General features: G+C 35.0%; 2 protein-coding genes across 2 annotated transcripts in view; one reads left to right on the forward strand and one right to left on the reverse strand.

Moving 5' to 3' along the window:
* LOC145668954 (adenylate cyclase type 5) overlaps window positions 1–23,778 on the reverse strand; it is a gene marked incomplete in the record, with an annotated part of 459,372 nt that overhangs the window by 319,974 nt on the left and 115,620 nt on the right.
* On the forward strand, window positions 16,099–22,953 carry LOC145668953 (uncharacterized). Its single transcript, XM_081737244.1, has 2 exons — window positions 16,099–18,831; window positions 21,794–22,953. The coding sequence occupies exons 1-2, from the start codon at window positions 17,148–17,150 to the stop codon at window positions 21,958–21,960; spliced, it is 1,851 nt and encodes a 616-aa protein (XP_081593370.1). The 5' UTR covers window positions 16,099–17,147; the 3' UTR covers window positions 21,961–22,953.

Genomic DNA, 23,778 nt, shown 5'->3' on the forward strand with positions numbered 1-23,778 from the left:
AAATTGTTAAAAATAATTTAAATATTTATTTATTGAAAGGTTGGGTGTTAGCGGATTTAGATAATTTCATCACCGGTGATTTTGTCACCAAAATATTAGCATGTAGGTTATTTCGCTCACCGGAAATTTCGACATAGTAATTTCGTTACTTGTAACTTTGTCACCAAAATATTAGCATGCAGGAAATTTTTTCATGGTCATTTTTTCACCTTTGTTGAACTAAGTAGAGAGAAAGTAAACGACCGAAACAGCTGACCTTATCTTAATCAAAGTTGGAAAACAATTTAGTTAGTGTTCGACTCTGGAAAATCAAAGTTTCGGATCCTCGAAGCAAGAACAAACAACAGTAAAATAACACAAGCAAATGTTAAAAGCACAGGCAAAATGGGCCAGTAATGGATTTATATATCACTATTTACAAAAATTAAGTTTTGGCAATATTAAAATTTCAGAACAAAAAATTAGCAAACAAAATATAACTTGTAGTAATGCAATAAATGGTTTACATGTTCATTTTCTACTATTCATAACATGATAGGAAACAACAAGCAATTTTTTCAAACATTTAGTTCCAGTGTTATACGTTAAGCACAAAGATTAGAGCCGTTTCTGAAAAATCTGAAACACTCTTCTAGTTTGCTGTTTGGGTGGTTGCCCCACAGCATCTTGATGAAGCACAGCTGAAACCGTTGCTTCAACTTGTTGAATTTCATGAATAAGCTTCCAAATAGTTGCGTGGGACATTCCTACTAGATGATGAAACTTCTAGTTCCATAATTCACAAATATTATTTATCCTAGAATTGCTGTTAAAGGTAGATTGGTGAACATTCCAATTGTCTGGGGGATATAGACGGGGCACATTACGCAAACAAAATTCCCAGACCGAGCTTTAACACGGCGATACGTGTTTGACACGTAAGTGCTATCAAAACAGTCCAGAAGTTCCAGCTCTTCCTCCGAAGTCACTTGTATTAATCGATGCACATCTGCTATTGGAAGAAATGCAAATCTGTTTATTTTCTCGCAAAATAAACGAAAATTTTAATTGCTCTTGTACCGTTCTAAGAGTCCAAGCTCTTGGACCTTCCTCTATGTTGACTGAGTCAGGTGAAAAAAGTAACGCTATAAACGAGTTGAATCTCCAAAAGTTGCATTTACACTATAATAAAATTCATTAGCATAGTTACAGGTCCGGATATTCACTAAATTCACTGCACTGATGCACCACCACACGAAACAGTTCTTCATATGAATTTTGTGTCTTGGTCTACATTAGGGCGTATACCTAGTAAAGGAAGTCTCACCTCAAACGACATTTTTTTTTTTTTTTTTGAGCCATTGAAAAGTTGCGTTCACAATCCATGTTTCACTTTTTAATAGGTTGATAACACTATATTTAAAGGAAACATCCAGAAATATTTATACGTTTTTCTTCCTTTATAGAAATTTGGTCTCCACATATATCCAATAACAATTTGCCAATGTTTACTCAGAGTTCAAATATAATATAATTCTTTTAATAGCTCTTTAAAAAGGCCACTCTTTTCAAATGACTCTGTTAACTTGGAAGGTCCAAGAGTTTGAACTCAGAGAACGGTACTAGAACGAAGAAAATTTTCGTCTATTCTGCGGGAAAATTAACAGATTGGCGTATCTTCCCATATTTGTTTATTATTTTCTGTTCTGAAATTTTTATATTCGCGAAATTTAATATTTGTAAATAGTGAATAATGAACCCATTAATGCCCCATGTTGCCTGTGCTTTTAACATTTGCTCAAGCAGACATTATTTTCTCCTACTGGTGCTTGTTCTTGCGTCGAGTACCAGAAACTTCAATTTTGCAGAGTTCAACACCAACTGAATTGTTTTCTAAGTTTTATTAAAATAACGTAATCTGTTTGATCGTTTGCTTTGTCTCTATTTAATTCAACAAAGGTGAAGAAATAACCGTGACAAAATTTCCTATATGACAATATTTCTGTGATAGAATTACTGGAAACTTTTATCTCTTGTCTCAAATACAATATCTAAAATATGTAACTCTTTATTTAATGAAAATAATATATTTTGATTATGCTGCACAGTTTTGGCAGTTGAAGATTAAAGAAAACAATTTCAAAAACTTTTTCGAGTTCATTCACTGTACTTGTATTATGTTCTAAAAGACACTGGTGATGAAATTATCGTGACATTATTTTCGGTGACGAAATTACCTATATGGTAATATTTTGGTGACAAAATTACCGGTGACGAAATTACCGTGACGAATTTTCCGGTGACAAAATTACCGTCGCCCGGTGTTAGCCACTGAGGGCCACAGCGGCTCAGTGCTAAAGCACTTATCTCTTGTGCGTGGGGTCCCTGGTTCAATTCCCGTGCAAATAAGTTTGTGTGTGCAACATCATGTCCGTTGGTTTTCGCAGAGTACTCTCGTTTCCTCCCAAATTTCATTCCACCAATTCTCTCGTCATCATTCACTTGCCTTAATTATTGTATTCTTTAGTCTAAATGGCATAATCGTGGGAAGTTAAACTCAAAGATTTCATTTCAGTATCACAACATGGATAACTCTGAAGGTGTGACTTCATCTTTATATGCGCCTTTACCTGTGTAAAAATAATAATAATAATAATAATAATAATAATGTCCAAATATTAAATTAAATCTTAAATTCCTAGTCGAAAGGCATCAGGTTCGATAAGTTTAGCGAGCCTATATGGGAAGTAGAACCCGAACTGCATGAGCTCCCGCCTAGAATCGAACAGGGCGACCCGCACAGAGGACGCGTACGCTGACTATATAGCCACGGAGGAGCTCTCATAATTTGCGAATTCAGATTAGGAAGTATTGGATTTAAATACCTTTTTCTCTGTGCACTCAAAATTAATTATGAATTTTAATTTGGAAATAATGTCTCGTTTTGTGCAATAGGAAATATTAGTTTAGCAGAAATCGTATATTGTATGGAAAGACTGAAATTAGATTGGAATGATGATTTCTGGTGAGTCTACCAGCAAACCTTAGCAACGATTCGCGAGGACAACACAAGAACAGGTTTTCTCTTCTGAAAACAATAAGACCAGACCGGGGAGAAGGCCGTGGAAAGGGCAAGAGACCACCTGCTGCTCGAAAACCCTTTCATCTGAGCCGTTTTTACGCGCCGTATTTACGCTCGAAGTTAAAAGCACCCAGACTTTTCCAGCGTATGAAGGCCAACATACACTAGCGTATTTTCAGCGCGCATTTTCGGTCCGTAAAATGATGTCGTAAATTTCGGTCCGTAAGTTGGCCCATACACCTAGCGTAAAAATAGGCGCGTAAAAGAAGAAGAAAAAGAAGCGGACATTTTTCGCTCTTCCTCTTGCCTGTTGTTTGAGTACATGGTAGTTTTCCAGTTTACTCAAGTTGCTTGAACAAGATGGATCTGTCTGAGGCCATGGTTTTAAGTGCAGGTGCTATAAACATTGTGTTGTAAAGTAAAAGAATAAAAAGAAAGCATAGAAGAAACAGAAAGATTTGGACCAGGAAATGGATTTTAGTTGGTATTGTAGCATGTTAATAGATAGATAATGCAATAAATAATATACTAATGATTACTGATAATTACACTAACAAATAATCAGCTGGATGAATAACACCGACAAGTTTTGTAGATAACTATACGAACATATTATACACACAACAGCATGTCAAACAATTGCAAGGGTGTTTTTTTTTTTTTTTTCTCACTGCTCATAGTAGAGAGCACGTTGTTCTCAATATACTATTTCCATTAAACATGATCTGAAATACACTGTTGCAGCAAAGCTTTGTCAAAGTGGTACGTCACAATATGAAATAAACAGACTGCAGGGGCGCCCGAAGAAAATTTCCTAGAGCGGGACCCATCTCCATGGTTGCTATATTATGTCTCGTATTTAATATACATGGTTTGCTATATTAAGTATACATTTTCGTGAACCATCCTGCCCTCCCCTTCGGGCGCCTATGACAGACTGGGAGCCACGCCGAAGAGGATTAAAAATTCACATTTATCTATATTACGTCCAAGCAACTCAATCCATTTGGCCTATTTTTGGTACAATCTTAGATCATTGTACTTAGTGATCTGAGATCACTAAATATTTATATAAATCATACTTCGGAGGAGGAGGACACAGGACAGGGAAAAAGTTATATTGAATTTTTTACGAAGGGCCGCGGTGGCTCAGTGGTAGAGCGTTCACCTCTGGTGCTTGGGTTCCTGGGTTCGATCACAGCCCCCTCCAAGTGAACTTTGTGGTGGACAAATACCGTGTGCGTGGGTTTTCTCGGGGTTCTCCCGTTTCCTCCCACTTTCTTCATTCCGCCATTTCATTCATTACTCATTATCACCGTCTCCTTTAACCTAACCGGCATAACCGTGGGACGTAAAACTTGAAAATTTCATTTCATTTCATTTTCAATTTTTTACGATGTAGATTGGAAACATTTAAATTTCTAAACAGACACAATGATGATTTAATACAATCTGAACGAGCTTGATGTGTGATTTCCTCTTACCTTCCGAAATAAGCTTATTGTTTGGAACTGCAGTTTACAAAAAATAAGGGAGTAAAGGAGTGTTCCGATAGTTGAATAATTGATTAATTTTTTTGTTATACAATGTTTTAGACTGTTGACTTTGGTCGTTAAAAAGTGGGTTACTGAATGATAAATTCAATTTAAAGAAAATATGATTTATTAATGGTTGCAGCTTTCGTTTTTTTTTCTTTCTTACAATATTAACGAAGAATATAGTAGTAACAAAAAATGAAATGAAATCTTTAAGTTTTACCTCCCACGCTTATGCCGGTTAGGCTAAAGGAGACGGTGATTATGAGAGATGAGTGAAATGGTGGAATGAAGAAAGTGGGAGGAAACGGGAGAACCCCGAGAAAACCCACGAGCACAGTGTTTGTCCACCACAAAGTTCACTTGGCGGAGGCTGGGATCGAACCCGGGAGCCCAAGCACCAGAGGTGAACGCTCTACCACTGAGCCACCGCGCCCCCATAGTAGTAACAAATAGAATAAATTATCCCCTCACGGAATATCAATTTTTACTACCTTATCCACAGCTCAAAAATAGACCAGAAAGAGAAAACAAGACTTATACAACTACCTCCAGCCCCATTCTTTATAAATAGTTTGATCCTTGTTACCTCGGCTTTTGTAAGTTGAAGGAATCCTCCCCGTTGCTTCCACCTACCTTTTTTTATTTTAAAGTTTATCTTGCCATTTAGTTTTTATCAAATTGTTAAAAATAATTTAAATATTTATTTATTGAAAGGTTGGGTGTTAGCGGATTTAGATAATTTCATCACCGGTGATTTTGTCACCAAAATATTAGCATGTAGGTTATTTCGCTCACCGGAAATTTCGACATAGTAATTTCGTTACTTGTAACTTTGTCACCAAAATATTAGCATGCAGGAAATTTTTTCATGGTCATTTTTTCACCTTTGTTGAACTAAGTAGAGAGAAAGTAAACGACCGAAACAGCTGACCTTATCTTAATCAAAGTTGGAAAACAATTTAGTTAGTGTTCGACTCTGGAAAATCAAAGTTTCGGATCCTCGAAGCAAGAACAAACAACAGTAAAATAACACAAGCAAATGTTAAAAGCACAGGCAAAATGGGCCAGTAATGGATTTATATATCACTATTTACAAAAATTAAGTTTTGGCAATATTAAAATTTCAGAACAAAAAATTAGCAAACAAAATATAACTTGTAGTAATGCAATAAATGGTTTACATGTTCATTTTCTACTATTCATAACATGATAGGAAACAACAAGCAATTTTTTCAAACATTTAGTTCCAGTGTTATACGTTAAGCACAAAGATTAGAGCCGTTTCTGAAAAATCTGAAACACTCTTCTAGTTTGCTGTTTGGGTGGTTGCCCCACAGCATCTTGATGAAGCACAGCTGAAACCGTTGCTTCAACTTGTTGAATTTCATGAATAAGCTTCCAAATAGTTGCGTGGGACATTCCTACTAGATGATGAAACTTCTAGTTCCATAATTCACAAATATTATTTATCCTAGAATTGCTGTTAAAGGTAGATTGGTGAACATTCCAATTGTCTGGGGGATATAGACGGGGCACATTACGCAAACAAAATTCCCAGACCGAGCTTTAACACGGCGATACGTGTTTGACACGTAAGTGCTATCAAAACAGTCCAGAAGTTCCAGCTCTTCCTCCGAAGTCACTTGTATTAATCGATGCACATCTGCTATTGGAAGAAATGCAAATCTGTTTATTTTCTCGCAAAATAAACGAAAATTTTAATTGCTCTTGTACCGTTCTAAGAGTCCAAGCTCTTGGACCTTCCTCTATGTTGACTGAGTCAGGTGAAAAAAGTAACGCTATAAACGAGTTGAATCTCCAAAAGTTGCATTTACACTATAATAAAATTCATTAGCATAGTTACAGGTCCGGATATTCACTAAATTCACTGCACTGATGCACCACCACACGAAACAGTTCTTCATATGAATTTTGTGTCTTGGTCTACATTAGGGCGTATACCTAGTAAAGGAAGTCTCACCTCAAACGACATTTTTTTTTTTTTTTTTGAGCCATTGAAAAGTTGCGTTCACAATCCATGTTTCACTTTTTAATAGGTTGATAACACTATATTTAAAGGAAACATCCAGAAATATTTATACGTTTTTCTTCCTTTATAGAAATTTGGTCTCCACATATATCCAATAACAATTTGCCAATGTTTACTCAGAGTTCAAATATAATATAATTCTTTTAATAGCTCTTTAAAAAGGCCACTCTTTTCAAATGACTCTGTTAACTTGGAAGGTCCAAGAGTTTGAACTCAGAGAACGGTACTAGAACGAAGAAAATTTTCGTCTATTCTGCGGGAAAATTAACAGATTGGCGTATCTTCCCATATTTGTTTATTATTTTCTGTTCTGAAATTTTTATATTCGCGAAATTTAATATTTGTAAATAGTGAATAATGAACCCATTAATGCCCCATGTTGCCTGTGCTTTTAACATTTGCTCAAGCAGACATTATTTTCTCCTACTGGTGCTTGTTCTTGCGTCGAGTACCAGAAACTTCAATTTTGCAGAGTTCAACACCAACTGAATTGTTTTCTAAGTTTTATTAAAATAACGTAATCTGTTTGATCGTTTGCTTTGTCTCTATTTAATTCAACAAAGGTGAAGAAATAACCGTGACAAAATTTCCTATATGACAATATTTCTGTGATAGAATTACTGGAAACTTTTATCTCTTGTCTCAAATACAATATCTAAAATATGTAACTCTTTATTTAATGAAAATAATATATTTTGATTATGCTGCACAGTTTTGGCAGTTGAAGATTAAAGAAAACAATTTCAAAAACTTTTTCGAGTTCATTCACTGTACTTGTATTATGTTCTAAAAGACACTGGTGATGAAATTATCGTGACATTATTTTCGGTGACGAAATTACCTATATGGTAATATTTTGGTGACAAAATTACCGGTGACGAAATTACCGTGACGAATTTTCCGGTGACAAAATTACCGTCGCCCGGTGTTAGCCACTGAGGGCCACAGCGGCTCAGTGCTAAAGCACTTATCTCTTGTGCGTGGGGTCCCTGGTTCAATTCCCGTGCAAATAAGTTTGTGTGTGCAACATCATGTCCGTTGGTTTTCGCAGAGTACTCTCGTTTCCTCCCAAATTTCATTCCACCAATTCTCTCGTCATCATTCACTTGCCTTAATTATTGTATTCTTTAGTCTAAATGGCATAATCGTGGGAAGTTAAACTCAAAGATTTCATTTCAGTATCACAACATGGATAACTCTGAAGGTGTGACTTCATCTTTATATGCGCCTTTACCTGTGTAAAAATAATAATAATAATAATAATAATAATAATGTCCAAATATTAAATTAAATCTTAAATTCCTAGTCGAAAGGCATCAGGTTCGATAAGTTTAGCGAGCCTATATGGGAAGTAGAACCCGAACTGCATGAGCTCCCGCCTAGAATCGAACAGGGCGACCCGCACAGAGGACGCGTACGCTGACTATATAGCCACGGAGGAGCTCTCATAATTTGCGAATTCAGATTAGGAAGTATTGGATTTAAATACCTTTTTCTCTGTGCACTCAAAATTAATTATGAATTTTAATTTGGAAATAATGTCTCGTTTTGTGCAATAGGAAATATTAGTTTAGCAGAAATCGTATATTGTATGGAAAGACTGAAATTAGATTGGAATGATGATTTCTGGTGAGTCTACCAGCAAACCTTAGCAACGATTCGCGAGGACAACACAAGAACAGGTTTTCTCTTCTGAAAACAATAAGACCAGACCGGGGAGAAGGCCGTGGAAAGGGCAAGAGACCACCTGCTGCTCGAAAACCCTTTCATCTGAGCCGTTTTTACGCGCCGTATTTACGCTCGAAGTTAAAAGCACCCAGACTTTTCCAGCGTATGAAAATTCGGTACGTAAACGTACGCCAGGTCCCATACACTAACGTATTGACAGCTGCTAACAAGACTAGCGCAAGAAATTTTATGGCTACGGCTGAAAAATACGTTAGTGTATGGCTGGTATTATACGAGCCATACACTGACGTATTTTTCCGCCGTAGCCATAAAATTTCTTGCGCTAGTCTTGTTAGCAGCTGTCAATACGTTAGTGTATGGGGCCTGGCGTACGTTTACGTACCGAATTTTTATACGCTGGAAAAGTCTGGCTGCTTTTAACTTCGAGCGTAAATACGGCGCGTAAAAACGGCTCAGATGAAAGGGTTTTCGAGCAGCAGGTGGTCTCTTGCCCTTTCCACGGCCTTCTCCCTGGTCTGGTCTTATTGTTTTCAGAAGAGAAAACCTGTTTTTGTGTTGTCCTCGCGAATCGTTGCTGAGGTTTGCTGGTAGACTCACCAGAAATCATCATTCCAATCTAGTTTCAGTCTTTCCATACAATATATGATTTCGGCTAAACTAATATTTCCTATTGCACAAAACGATACATTATTTCCTAATTAAAATTCATAATTAATTTTGAGTGTATAGAGAAAAAGGTATTTAAATCCAATACTTCCTAATCTGAATTCGCAAATTATGAGAGCTCCTCCGTGGCTATATAGTCAGCGTACCCGTCCTCTGTGCGGGGCGCCCTGTTCGATTCTAGGCGGAAGCTCATGCAGTTCGGGTTCTACTTCTCATATAGGCTCGCTAAACTTATCGAACCTGATGCCTTTCGACTAGGAATTTAAGATTTAATTTAATATTTGGACATTAGTTTTTTTTTTCACACAGGTAAAGGCGCATATAAAGATGAAGTCACACCTTCAGAGTTACCCACGTTGTGATACTGAAATGAAATCTTTGAGTTTAACTTCCCACGATTATGCCATTTAGACTAAAGAATACAATAATTAAGCCAAGTAAATGATGATGACAGAATTGGTGGAATGAAATTTGGGAGGAAACGAGAGTACCCCGAAAAAACCCACGGACATGATGTTGCCCACACGAACTTATTTGCACGGGGATTGAACCAGGGACCCCACGCACCAGAGATAAGTGCTTTAGCACTGAGCCGCTGTGGCCCTCTGTTGTGATATTTTTTTTAAAAAAAAGTATGACTGTCAATAGCATTTGACCAATTCTTGCCGAATTGAAAATTATCTATAAATCATATGTTGCTCCCACTATTGAGTATTGTTCTCCTATCTGGTCTATGGCCTGCCCTACTCATTTAAAAAATTAAATTCCGTAATTAATTTCTTTTTAGCCATTGTATCCTACCGAGTACCTCACCTCCGAACACTTCCAAAAAATAACGTTTTAAAATCCCTCAATATCAAACCTCCCCTAGTGACAAACAAAATTTCTGACCTAATATTTTTCCAAAAAATTGTAAATGGCCACATATCATATGAACAGTTGTTAAGTCAGATCAATTTTCGCGTACCCGCGAGAACAACACGGTCTAGTGATCTCTTTTACACTCGAGCTGTGAGAGTTAATATTATCCAAAGGTCCCTTCTAAACAAAATTAGATCAGTACCTATAATCAGTTACCAGAAACTGTAGACGTTTTTTCAAGTGAGTATACTTTCAGATCATCTATTAAATAAGCTATTTTTGTAATGTCGCTGTTGTCTTGTACCATCTTGACCTCAAATTGTTATTAAATTGTTATCAAATTGTTAAAATGTTTCAGAGTAAAATGGCCTAGTGCTGTATCTGTAAGTTTAAATAGTAGTAATCCTGACCTTGAACAAGATACTATCCGATATTTCCCTGATAACACGGAGCAAATAATTGAGTTTGAATATCGAAATTCGATGACGATTCTTGCTATTTTGACAATGTGCTGCTTGTTATTTTAAGTACTTTCTCAACTTTACAAGAATTTATAGCGAAATAGGTTCAGAAAGTAACTATTTTTTCACGCGATCTTTATATTACTCGTAAAAAAATTCAATAAACCACGATATATAATGTTTCTTTCTTCGTATATTGTTCCAAACCTCAGTTTGTGCAAATATTTAAATCTAATAATAATCCTATTTCATCATTAATGCTTATATACTAAGTCAAATAGCAAATCGTTGTACAGTTTTTTTTTCTGTATGGTTGCTTCCCAGTCGTAAAAGTTCTGGTTCAATTCGAGGTTCTGGCCATGTTGAATATTTTTCAACATTGTATTATATCTCATCATGATGGGGATATGTTTACGAACACTTAGCTGAAAAGTACAATAGATTTAAGCCCAAAAGAGCTCATAACTAAGACCAGAATTGAAAATTACACGCATTTACAGAAAATACACTCATAAATTTATATTAACTTGTTAAAGCATTTCTCAATCTTAGTGTTGGGAGTACTATCAAACCTTCCTAGATAAATGTCAACTTAAGGTATATTGCCATAAAATATTATGTAACACTCAATACTTGTCATTTAAATAATTTATTTCACGAACAATTCAATCATTTTACCATGTTTGTAAGTAGTATATGCATCATTATTAGGAGAATTGACATAATTGACGCAATCTGCTACTTAATAGTGTATATTTTTCATAGACATTACATATTGAACATAGTAGAAACTCATCTTCAAGACTCCTTCGTGTGGATGTTTCCATATTGCAGGCTATTAATTAAACATTTATTTATGAAATATGAACTATCACCTAAGGCGTTTTTCAGAAATTCGAAAAAAATTCTCCCTCAAGAGTAAACTACCCGTTGTGGATTTTTTCAGGAAAAATTAGTTACGTCATATTGTCCGGTTATTAATAAACCATTTATTTATCAATTACGAACAAAATTAACTGACTCGTATTTGAGAAAATATCTCGAAAAAACTCTCAAGCAAGAGTAAACTAACCTTTTTGTATTTTTATCACAGAAATAACTTATGCCAGATAATAAAAGTGGTAATGAAATATTGATGTACGAGAAGAATCGTTAGTCATTTTCGATAAAATCGCGTTTGTATTTTTATTTTCATCTATCAGTGAACTTCCTTTATTTTGGGGGATAGGAAGAAAATTCGAAAACCTTCCCTTGGAAATCTGATAAAAGTATTAAGTTTAGAAACTTATCACTCGAATTTAAAGAAAATTATCCGATGTTGAGTTCGCCCTTACTACTACTCAATTGATTTGTATGTATATGTGGAAACCCTCAAGTTCGGGTGGATTTTACCCTCATGTCACATACCCGACAGCAAGAACGAAGAAAAAAGTCATTAAGTTTAAAACATTTTTTTAATACAGTAAATTACTAAAGACTACATTTAAAGAAAACATGAAAATAAACAGATATAAACTGGCAATAAACGAAAACCAGAGTAGAACTGAATTTAACCTGACCCCGCATGCTAACACCGGGCGACGGTAATTTTGTCACCGGAAAATTCGTCACCGGTAATTTTGTCACCAAAATATTACCATATAGGTAATTTCGTCACCGAAAATAATGTCACGATAATTTCATCACCAGTGTCTTTTAGAACATAATACAAGTACAGTGAATGAACTCGAAAAAGTTTTTGAAATTGTTTTCTTTAATCTTCAACTGCCAAAACTGCAGCATAATCAAAATATGTTATTTTTATTAAATAAAGAGTTACATATTTTAGATATTGTATTTGAGACAAGAGATAAAAGTTTCCAGTAATTCTATCACAGAAATATTGTCATATAGGAAATTTTGTCACGGTTATTTCTTCACCTTTGTTGAATTAAATAGAGACAAAGCAAACGATCAAACAGATTACGTTATTTTAATAAAACTTAGAAAACAATTCAGTTGGTGTTGAACTCTGCAAAATTGAAGTTTCTGGTACTCGACGCAAGAACAAGCACCAGTAGGAGAAAATAATGTCTGCTTGAGCAAATGTTAAAAGCACAGGCAACATGGGGCACTAATGGGTTCATTATTCACTATTTACAAATATTAAATTTCGCGAATATAAAAATTTCAGAACAGAAAATAATAAACAAATATGGGAAGATACGCCAATCTGTTAATTTTCCCGCAGAATAGACGAAAATTTTCATGGTTCTAGTACCGTTCTCTGAGTTCAAACTCTTGGACCTTCCAAGTTAACAGAGTCATTTGAAAAGAGTGGCCTTTTTAAAGAGCTATTAAAAGAATTATATTATATTTGAACTCTGAGTAAACATTGGCAAATTGTTATTGGATATACATATGTGAAGAGAACAAATTTCTATAAAGGAAGAAAAACTTATAAATATTTCTGGATGTTTCCTTTAAATATAGCCTTATCAACCTATTAAAAAGTGAAACATGGATTGTGAACGCAACTTTTCAATGGCTCCAAAAAAAAAAAAAAAAAAAAATATATATATATATATATATATATATATATATATATATATATGTTGTTTGAGGTGAGACTTTCTTTACTAGGTATACGCCCTAATGTAGACCAAGACACAAAATTCATATGAAGAACTGTTTCGTGTGGTGGTGCATCAGTGCAGTGAATTTAGTGAATATCCGGACCTGTAACTATGCTAATGGATTTTATTATAGCGTAAATTCAACTTTTGGAGATTCAACTCGTTTATAGCGTTACTTTTTTCACCTGACTCCGTCAACATGGAGGAAGGTCCAAGAGCTTGGACTCTTAGAACGGTACAAGAGCAATTAAAATTTTCGTTTATTTTGCGAGAAAATAAACAGATTTGCATTTCTTCCAATAGCAGATGTGCATCGATTAATACAAGTGACTTCGGAGGAAGAGCTGGAACTTCTGGACTGTTTTGATAGCACTTACGTGTCAAACACGTATCGCCGTGTTAAAGCTCGGTCTGGGAATTTTGTTTGCGTAATGTGCCCCGTCTATATCCCCCAGACAATTGGAATGTTCACCAATCTACCTTTAACAGCAATTCTAGGATAAATAATATTTGTGAATTGTGGAACTAGAAGTTTCATCATCTGGTAGGAATGTCCCACGCAACTATTTGGAAGCTTATTCATGAAATTCAAGTTGAAGCAACGGTTTCAGCTGTACTTCAAGATGCTGTGGGGCAACCACCCAAACAGCAAACTAGAAGAGTGTTTCAGATTTTTCAGAAACGGCTCTAATCTTTGTGCTTAACGTATAACACTGGAACTAAATGTTTGAAAAAAAATTGCTTGTTGTTTCCTATCATGTTATGAATAGTAGAAAATGAACATGTAAACCATTTATTGCATTAATACAAGTTATATTTTGTTTGCTAATTTTCTGTTCTGAAATTTTAATATTGCCAAAACTTAATTTTTGTAAATAGTGATATATAAATCCATTACTGGCCCATTTTGCCTGTGCTTTTAACATTTGCTTGTGTTATTTTACTGCTGTTTGTTCTTGCTTCGAGGATCCGAAACTTTGATTTTCCAGAGTCGAACACCAACTAAATTGTTTTCCAACTTTGATTAAGATAAGGTCAGCTGTTTCGGTCGTTTACTTTGTCTCTACTTAGTTCAACAAAGGTGAAAAAATTACCATGACAAAATTTCCTGCATGCTAATATTTTGGTGACAAAGTTACAAGTAACGAAATTACTATGTCGAAATTTCCGGTGAGCGAAATAACCTACATGCTAATATTTTGGTGACAAAATCACCGGTGATGAAATTACCTAAATCCGCTAACACCCAACCTTTCAATAAATAAATATTTAAATTATTTTTAACAACTTGATAAAAACTAAATGGCAAGATAAACTTTAAAATAAAAAAAAGGTAGGTGGAAGCAACGGGGAGGATTCCTTCAACTTACAAAAGCCGAGGTAACAAGGATCAAACTATTTATAAAGAAGGGGGCTGGAGGTAGTTGTATAAGTCTTGTTTTCTCTTTCTGGTCTATTTTTGAGCTGTGGATAAGGTAGTAAAAATTGGTATTCCGTGAGGGGATAATTTATTCTATTTGTTACTACTATGGGGGCGCGGTGGCTCAATGGTAGAGCGTTCACCTCTGGTGCTTGGGGTCCCGGGTTCGATCCCAGCCTCCGCCAAGTGAACTTTGTGGTGGACAAACACCGTGCTCGTGGGTTTTCTCGGGGTTCTTCCGTTTCCTCCCACTTTCTTCATTCCACCATTTCACTAATCTCTCATAATCACCGTCTCCTTTAGCCTAACCGGCATAACCGTGGGACGTAAAACTTAAAGATTTCATTTCATTTTTTGTTACTACTATATTCTTCGTTAATATTGTAAGAAAGAAAAAAAAAAACGAAAGCTGCAACCATTAATAAATCATATTTTCTTTAAATTGAATTTATCATTCAGTAACCCACTTTTTAACGACCAAAGTCAACAGTCTAAAACATTGTATAACAAAAAAATTAATCAATTATTCAACTATCGGAACACTCCTTTACTCCCTTATTTTTTGTAAACTGCAGTTCCAAACAATAGGCTTATTTCGGAAGGTAAGAGGAAACCACACATCAAGCTCGTTCAGATTGTATTAAATCATCATTGTGTCTGTTTAGAAATTTAAATGTTTCCAATCTACATCGTAAAAAATTGAAAATGAAATGAAATTTTTAAGTTTTACGTCCAACGGTTATGCCGGTTAGGTTAAAGGAGACGGTGATAATGAGTAATGAATGAAATGGTGGAATGAAGAAAGTGGGAGGAAACGGGAGAACCCCGAGAAAACCCACGCACACGGTATTTGTCCACCACAAAGTTCACTTGGCGGGGGCTGTGATCGAACCCAGGAACCCAAGCGCCAGAGGTGAACGCTCTACCACTGAGCCACCGCGGCCCTTCGTAAAAAATTCAATATAACTTTTTCCCTGTCCTGTGTCCTCCTCCTTCGAAGTATGATTTATATAAATATTTAGTGATCTCAGATCACTAAGTACAATGATCTAAGATTGTACCAAAAATAGGCCAAATGGATTGAGTTGCTTGGACGTAATATAGATAAATGTGAATTTTTAATCCTCTTCGGTGTGGCTCCCAGTCTGTCATAGGCGCCCGAAGGGGAGGGCAGGATGGTTCACGAAAATGTATACTTAATATAGCAAACCATGTATATTAAATACGAGACATAATATAGCAACCATGGAGATGGGTCCCGCTCTAGAAAATTTTCTTCGGGCGCCCCTGCAGTCTGTTTATTTCATATTGTGACGTACCACTTTGACAAAGCTTTGCTGCAACAGTGTATTTCAGATCATGTTTAATGGAAATAGTATATTGAGAACAACGTGCTCTCTACCATGAGCAGTGAGAAAAAAAAAAACACCCTTGCAATTGTTTGACATGCTGTTGTGTGTATAATATGTTCGTATAGTTATCTACAAAACTTGTCGGTGTGATTCATCCAGCTGATTATTTATTAGTGTAATTATCAGTAATCATTAGTATATTATTTATTGCATTATCTATCTATTAACATGCTACAATACCAACTAAAATCCATTTCCTGGTCCAAATCTTTCTGTTTCTTCTATGCTTTCTTTTTATTCTTTTACTTTACAACACAATGTTTATAGCACCTGCACTTAAAACCATGGCCTCAGACAGATTGTAACATTTCTCCAAGAAAAAAAAAAGACTTAGTCTGGACACTGAAACAGCTGATTAGTTACTTCCGCATACAGTTAGCAACTATGATCTATGTTAGTAGGTCAGGTTCAATGAACATTGTGCTTCGTTTGTTCATCGAGAGTTAACAGCGCCACCTATGAACTGTGGTTGAAATGTCAACCCGCGATTAGCGTCAGAACAGAAGAAAAGGTAATCGTCGACGGATCTAAAATTACATTTCGGATATAAGAATACAAATTAGAAATCGTAATGGGTTTGTTAAATGGAATTAGAAGAAAATTTTGTGAATAGTGTTGGAAATTAATTTAAGATCCGCTTGTGAAGTGGTGTGAAAGTAAAGCCTGAAATGTGAATAATTATATAATCATATTGTAAGTGTGTTTGATTGGCATGTTCAACGGAACCGTAAGTATGTTCTAAATTCTATCCTTTTTTATTTTTGCGCCATTGTGGACCGATTAATACTTCGATTCCGGGGGATATGTTCATCGAATCACACGTAACTATTTCTTTAGTTATATTGAAATTAACCTATAAATTACTTGAAACATTTTTGGATTTAATATTGAAAGCTTTAAAATATTATTTGGACAGAAATAATTCATGGGCGTTAAATTGTGGAATTGTTCACACCGCTATCAAAAGAATTGAAAGGGGAAGATTTCAATTTAAGTGTTGTTTGTTAAGTGTTAAAAATATATATTTAGTTGTTGCTATTATTCTAGTTGTTACATATATTGGAAATAAATTGTTAATTATATTGAAATTTGCTGAATACTTTTTGCTCACTAAATCATTTGCCTTCAGTTCCGCATCAAAGGAGATTACATTAAACCCTTTCGAGAATAGCAGTGTACCCGTTATGGCGCATTACTGCTACATATAAATTAAAAGTTACCTTTTCTTCTGTTCTCGGTAACTAACTTTGATGCGTGAGGGAATCGAATCTGACTGTATTGAAGGCAAACAACTTGATTTAGTAGGAAATATATGCTGGATAATATTCTTTGTGTTTGGTTTAGGCAGATAACTAGAGAAAAAAAAAAAAGAAAATGAGTATTTATAATGTGCAGAGAGGGTTACGAGTTAACCAATTACGGCGTGCGACAGCACCTTACGTTCCGGTGGCAGACCCACCCCTTATAGTTTTTGATAACGAGAATCATGAGGAGGGGAGAGAAAGACAGCCAGTTGTGGCTAACATTGAGAGACCTTGGAATCAACCAGTGTTGCGAGCTCCCATAGTTTGTAATTTCCAGAAGCAATTTTCTGAAAGTATTTTTCGCTCTTTAGAAAAACAAATTAGTGAAGTACCGGAAATAGATGGAACGGATGGGTTACTGGTTTGTCATTTCCTATTAAAGCTTGACATGTTAATTGTTAAGGAAATAGCTCCTGTAGAAGCTATCTTGGTTTCAAGTCTTCAGAAATGTAGAAAACAAGCTTACGAGGAATTACAACGTTTATTATCTATCACTACAGATTGGGAACATATTTGCCATTCGTTATTGGTTAAGTTTGTAACTCCTTTGGTAAATACTGAATTTATGAAATCGGTTTTATATAGAGTTATGCGGGAAGATGAGAATTTATTGAATTTCATTCAAGAGAAGTTTAGTACTTTGAATATTTTGGAAATGGAAATGTGTGAGGAGGAAATATGTAAAATGATTAGTAATTTAGTAACTCCGGAAATTAGAAATTTGTTATTAATTGTAAGTGTTCCGAAAACTATACATGAGTATGTAGATTTCGCTGAGAGTTTTGAAATTAATGAAAAGTATAGTCAAGATTATAAAAGGGTTATGAGGAAGGACCAAATGCCTCCCCCGAGATTTAAAGCCCCTCTAAGGAATATGAACACTCGCCAAACATTAGAGACTAGAACATTTCGGCCTAGAGGAAATTTTTCGAGATCAAATCATGCTTTAGGATTTCATAGTTCTTCAAACTCAATCAAGGAAGACGGTAATGATGGTACATTATTACAGTTACCTGTTAGCATTTGTCATACGTTGTTTCCCTGTATCATTGACACGGGATCAAGTTTAAATTTCGTCGAGGAAAAGGTTTTAGAGGCAATTCGAACAAAATGTCAACCTGTGGTGAAACAAGTAAATTATTCCGTCACTATAATGCAAGACAAGGAACTAGTAGTGCGTGAACTGGTACAAATTATATTTTTCATTAATGGTGTTCGATTTTCGGCCTGGTTTGGTGTAGTAAAACATCCAAAACTTAAACTGTTAATCGGTATAAACTTTCTTCGCGAAAATTTTGCACATATTAACGTTAATGCTCAAGAACTTTGGTTTGAGAAAGTGAATCTTAAAGTGGGATTAAAACCTTTAGATTGGGAATCTTGTGTTATGAACAGTAAGCTGTGCGATTCTCCATATATTTTCAGGTCTGTCCGGAATGCCCCCAGGCAACTTGGCGCCACAGCCTGGGAGTCCTACGGAAATAACAGACCTGATTTTCCACAACATGCATCAGGCCGAGCAAAAATTCAAAATTCACCACAGCCAAGGAGTTTTGGGAAAAAGAGCCAGACCAGCAATGGTAGAGGAAGGAGGCAGAGAGGAGAAAAGGTTCCATTGGAAACTTCGTGCGTGGGGCTGATGTCGCCAGGAACATCGACGGCGCATGAGAATGTGGGAGAACCAGCTGGCTCCAGGGTTTCCAATCCTACGTATAAAGATATCTCAATGGAGGAGGCCGAAATAAAATCAAAAGGTATTAATGATTTTGAGAATATTGTTAATGAAAATTTAATTGACTATGTGAAAAATTTAGCTATAGAATTTCAAGACGTTATAACGGAAAATTTAGGTCAGGTTAAGGACTATCAGTATGAAATTCAGTTAACAGATCCTTCTCCTAGCATAACTCAGCCTTATTCAGTTCCTAAGCATAAATTGAAAGAAATTAATCAGTATATAGATAAATTGATAGAATCTGGTGTAGTTGAAGAGATTGATAGTAGTCCTTACATTTCTCCATGTTTCTTGGTGACGAATAAGGACAATTCTAAGAGGCTTGTCATAAATTATTTTTCTGTCAACAAGAAGTTGTTATTGACAGCTTATCCGTCACCTAATTTAGAGGGCATTATTTCTAATATTGGACGTCATACTCTGTATACAACGGTCGATTTAAAAGTTCTTTTTTCCAAGTAAATATTAAGCCAGAATGTAGGAAAATAACTGCCTTTGCAACACCTAATAGGCTATTACAAATGGTTAAGCTCCCGATGGGTCTAGCTGTTAGCCCATTTATTCTTTCTAGCTTAATGCATAAAATCTTTAGAGATCTCGAAGGTGACTATTTAGATATTTATTGTGACGATTTGATTATTCACACAGATTCAATAGAAAAGCATAAAGAAATTTTAGAAAAAGTACTTAAACGTCTTCGTGAATGGGGGATTACTATCAGTCCTCATAAAGCAAAAATTTTGAAATCAAAAATTAAAATCTTAGGATATGAATTTAGTAATGGGGAAATGAAAATAGATGAAGATAGAGTCAAGGTAATTAGAGATTTACCTAAACCAAAGAACAAGCGTGCTTTAAATAAGATGTTAGGATTTTTGAATTACTATCTCAGATTTCTTAAAGATTATGCTGATTTGTTGACTCCATTAAATGCAATGAGGTCTCCCTCAGTTCCATTTGTCTGGGGAAAGGAGGAGGATGAACTTTTAGAGAAAATTAAGGAAGCTATCATAAATCACGTGATTCTTAGAGTTCCAGATATGGATGCTCCCTTTGTAATTCATGTCGATGCTTCGACTAAAAATTATGGGGCCATATTAAGTCAATATGATGGAGAAGGTAAATTAAGACCTGTTTATTTTCTTAGTAAACGTATACCCCCATCAGACTGGTCCAAGAGCATTTTTGAACTAGAATTGAGAAGTTTAGTTCACGCTCTTGATAAATTCGATATGTATTTACATAAAAGGTTCACGGTCTATTGTGACAATTCAGCTTTGACGTGGATTTTGCGAAATCATAAGCGTCAAAAGAAATATGGTTCCCTTATAGAAAAAGTTAGTAAATATCAGTTTGATATAGTTTATTTGCGTAGTGGACACAATAATTTAGCGGATTATATTTCTCGCATGAATAATTATATCGATTTTACCCCTCCTTCGAAGGACATTATGGAAATTGAGAAAGTAGATGGGAAGGATGTACATTTAAATTTTGTAAATTTTTGGAGAAATCCATTTTTCCATAGACCTTTGAGTGAGCATCAGCGAGAGGATCCATCTTTGGGTACTATTATCCAAGAAATTGAGAGTGGTAAGAATAAACATCCTTATTTGATTAAAGATGGTGTATTGTTAAAGAAAACTAAGGGAAAACAATATGGTGGCTTAAGAGCTGTTATTCCTGAATCACTTAAATATAGCATTATTAAATATCATCACGAAGACCCTGTGGGTGGTGGCCACAGTGGTTCGCAACGTACGATTGCTAAGATAGCTAGTAGATATACTTGTAAAGATTTATTTCCAAGTATTCGAGAGTTTATACAAAAATGTCAAATTTGTCAATTTTGTAAAGACAGGAATACCACTCAATATGGTACTTACTACTCACATAAAGAAAGATATCCGAACAATTCTGTATATTTAGATGCAATGGGTCCCTGGCCTGTTAGTAATGGTTTTAAATATGTTTTGGTATTAACAGATGGTTATTCACGATTTGTAATTATCGAACCTCTTAGAAATTTAAATGCAAAATCTATCTGTTTAAAATTAGATAAGATATTCTACTCTTACGGATATCCAAATAAAATTATATGTGACAATGCAAGTTATTTTCAAAGCGAATATTTCAAGAGTTACTTATTTAGTCTAGGCATTAAACGTATTCATACGTCTCCTTACTCCATGTCCAGTAATTTGACGGAGCGTCAAAATAAAAACATAAAACAAATAATAAAATGTTATGTACATAAAAACCAAACTCAATGGTCAAAGTATATATATCAGGTGCAATATACTTTAAACACTAGTGAGAATAGTGAAACGAGGAAGACAGCGAGTGAATTATTTTTAGGACGCAAAATGTTTAATCCTTTGGACATTAATTGGATTTTAGACTTAGGAATTCTTGAAACTTCGCAAAATAAAGAAGAATTAAATGAAATTATTGTAGAAAACATTGAAAAGGCCTGGAAAAGAAAAGAGAAGATTTATTCAAAGAAACATAGGGACATAGATTTGCCAGTAGGGGAGAAAGTACTTGTAAAGAGAATAATGAAGGCTTCTCTTGAAAAGAGGTTTCAACCAAAGTTAAGCAGTCAGTACCATGGCCCATTTGAAATCCTTTCTTACCCAACAAGGAACACCGTCTGGTTACAGTTAGTAGCGGATAAGAATATTAAGATCAAAAGGCATGTTAGTTTCATTAAGAAATATTATCCTAGCAATACTAATAACTCTAACATTTCTTGCAATTTTAGTAATATTAACTATCGAAGACAGCTTGATAATTTTGGTTCTGAAAATTGTAACGCTAATAATAGCTGTGAAATAAATAGTAACAACAATAATAGTAATCACTCTGACTTTGTAACATGAAAATTTTAAAGAAAGAATTTGTCATAAATATTGTGTTAAACTTATAAATGTAATCTTGTTGTGTTTGTTGTATACTGTGCTTGTTGTTCAATTCTGCAGGTTCAGAATTGGCAAGGTCATGCCATGGCTGTGAACGTCCTTGTGTACGTCGAGACCCTCGTCATGTCAAACCCTTTCATTCCTGTCTGACGCCCGACCTGAGCCATAAGGTGGATGGAAAAGCTCTGTATGCGCAACATACTGGTTATTTGTCATCTCTTCAGTAATGGATGGACACTTGTCATCTGAATTCATCAAATGGAAAATGGAGCTCCTGTTGACATCTACTTGTGAAAGACGTTGGTGAATTTCGTGGTGAGTTTGTTCCAATTCTTCTGCATGCTGTGATTAAGATAAACAATATTTTTTTTCTTTTCGAAATTTCTATAACCAGTTTATAAAAAAAAACTTGACCGTGGGGGAATTTTATATGTAACATTTCTCCAAGAAAAAAAAAAAGACTTAGTCTGGACACTGAAACAGCTGATTAGTTACTTCCGCATACAGTTAGCAACTATGATCTATGTTAGTAGGTCAGGTTCAATGAACATTGTGCTTCGTTTGTTCATCGAGAGTTAACAGCGCCACCTATGAACTGTGGTTGAAATGTCAACCCGCGATTAGCGTCAGAACAGAAGAAAAGGTAATCGTCGACGGATCTAAAATTACATTTCGGATATAAGAATACAAATTAGAAATCGTAATGGGTTTGTTAAATGGAATTAGAAGAAAATTTTGTGAATAGTGTTGGAAATTAATTTAAGATCCGCTTGTGAAGTGGTGTGAAAGTAAAGCCTGAAATGTGAATAATTATATAATCATATTGTAAGTGTGTTTGATTGGCATGTTCAACGGAACCGTAAGTATGTTCTAAATTCTATCCTTTTTTATTTTTGCGCCATTGTGGACCGATTAATACTTCGATTCCGGGGGATATGTTCATCGAATCACACGTAACTATTTCTTTAGTTATATTGAAATTAACCTATAAATTACTTGAAACATTTTTGGATTTAATATTGAAAGCTTTAAAATATTATTTGGACAGAAATAATTCATGGGCGTTAAATTGTGGAATTGTTCACACCGCTATCAAAAGAATTGAAAGGGGAAGATTTCAATTTAAGTGTTGTTTGTTAAGTGTTAAAAATATATATTTAGTTGTTGCTATTATTCTAGTTGTTACATATATTGGAAATAAATTGTTAATTATATTGAAATTTGCTGAATACTTTTTGCTCACTAAATCATTTGCCTTCAGTTCCGCATCAAAGGAGATTACATTAAACCCTTTCGAGAATAGCAGTGTACCCGTTATGGCGCATTACTGCTACAAGATCCATCTTGTTCAAGCAACTTGAGTAAACTGGAAAACTACCATGTGCTCAAACAACAGGCAAGAAGAAGAGCGAAAAATGTCCGCTTCTTTTTCTTCTTCTTTTACGCGCCTATTTTTACGCTAGGTGTATGGGCCAACTTACGGACCGAAATTTACGACATCATTTTACGGACCGAAAATGCGCGCTGAAAATACGCTAGTGTATGTTGGCCTTTACATGTATAAGCAATTATAACACATTCATACTTTCATATTATAATACATATATAGTTAATAGTATCAGAATCATTTACATCTACAATTATTTCTTATTACATTACAAAGAACTTCCTTGCATTGACTTAGGCTGTTACTATTAATATCCAAATCTATTGTATATTTTGTTAACCTATTGTAGGTTGTACTCAATCTCCATACTGGTGACCTCTTGTTTGCATTGGTGTGTAATCTGTCGCAGTAAAAGAAATTAAAATTTTCAAGGCGAGTTACATTTGTAGGAGTGCGTATTTTAAATTCTTGCAGTAAATTGGCACAGTCGATTTTATTATTAAATAACTTATATAGAAACAACATATCTTGCATTAATCGTCGCTGTTCTAGACTTAATGTATTAAAGTTTATTTATAGACTGTATTAAAATTTAAAGATTGAATATTATATGCTATCGGATATACTTGTGTCTCCCTACATGTCAAGTACCTTAGAT

This window comes from Thermobia domestica, chromosome 13 (genome assembly GCF_964235325.1).
Source record: "Thermobia domestica chromosome 13, izTheDome1.hap1.1, whole genome shotgun sequence".
Taxonomy (NCBI): domain Eukaryota; kingdom Metazoa; phylum Arthropoda; class Insecta; order Zygentoma; family Lepismatidae; genus Thermobia; species Thermobia domestica.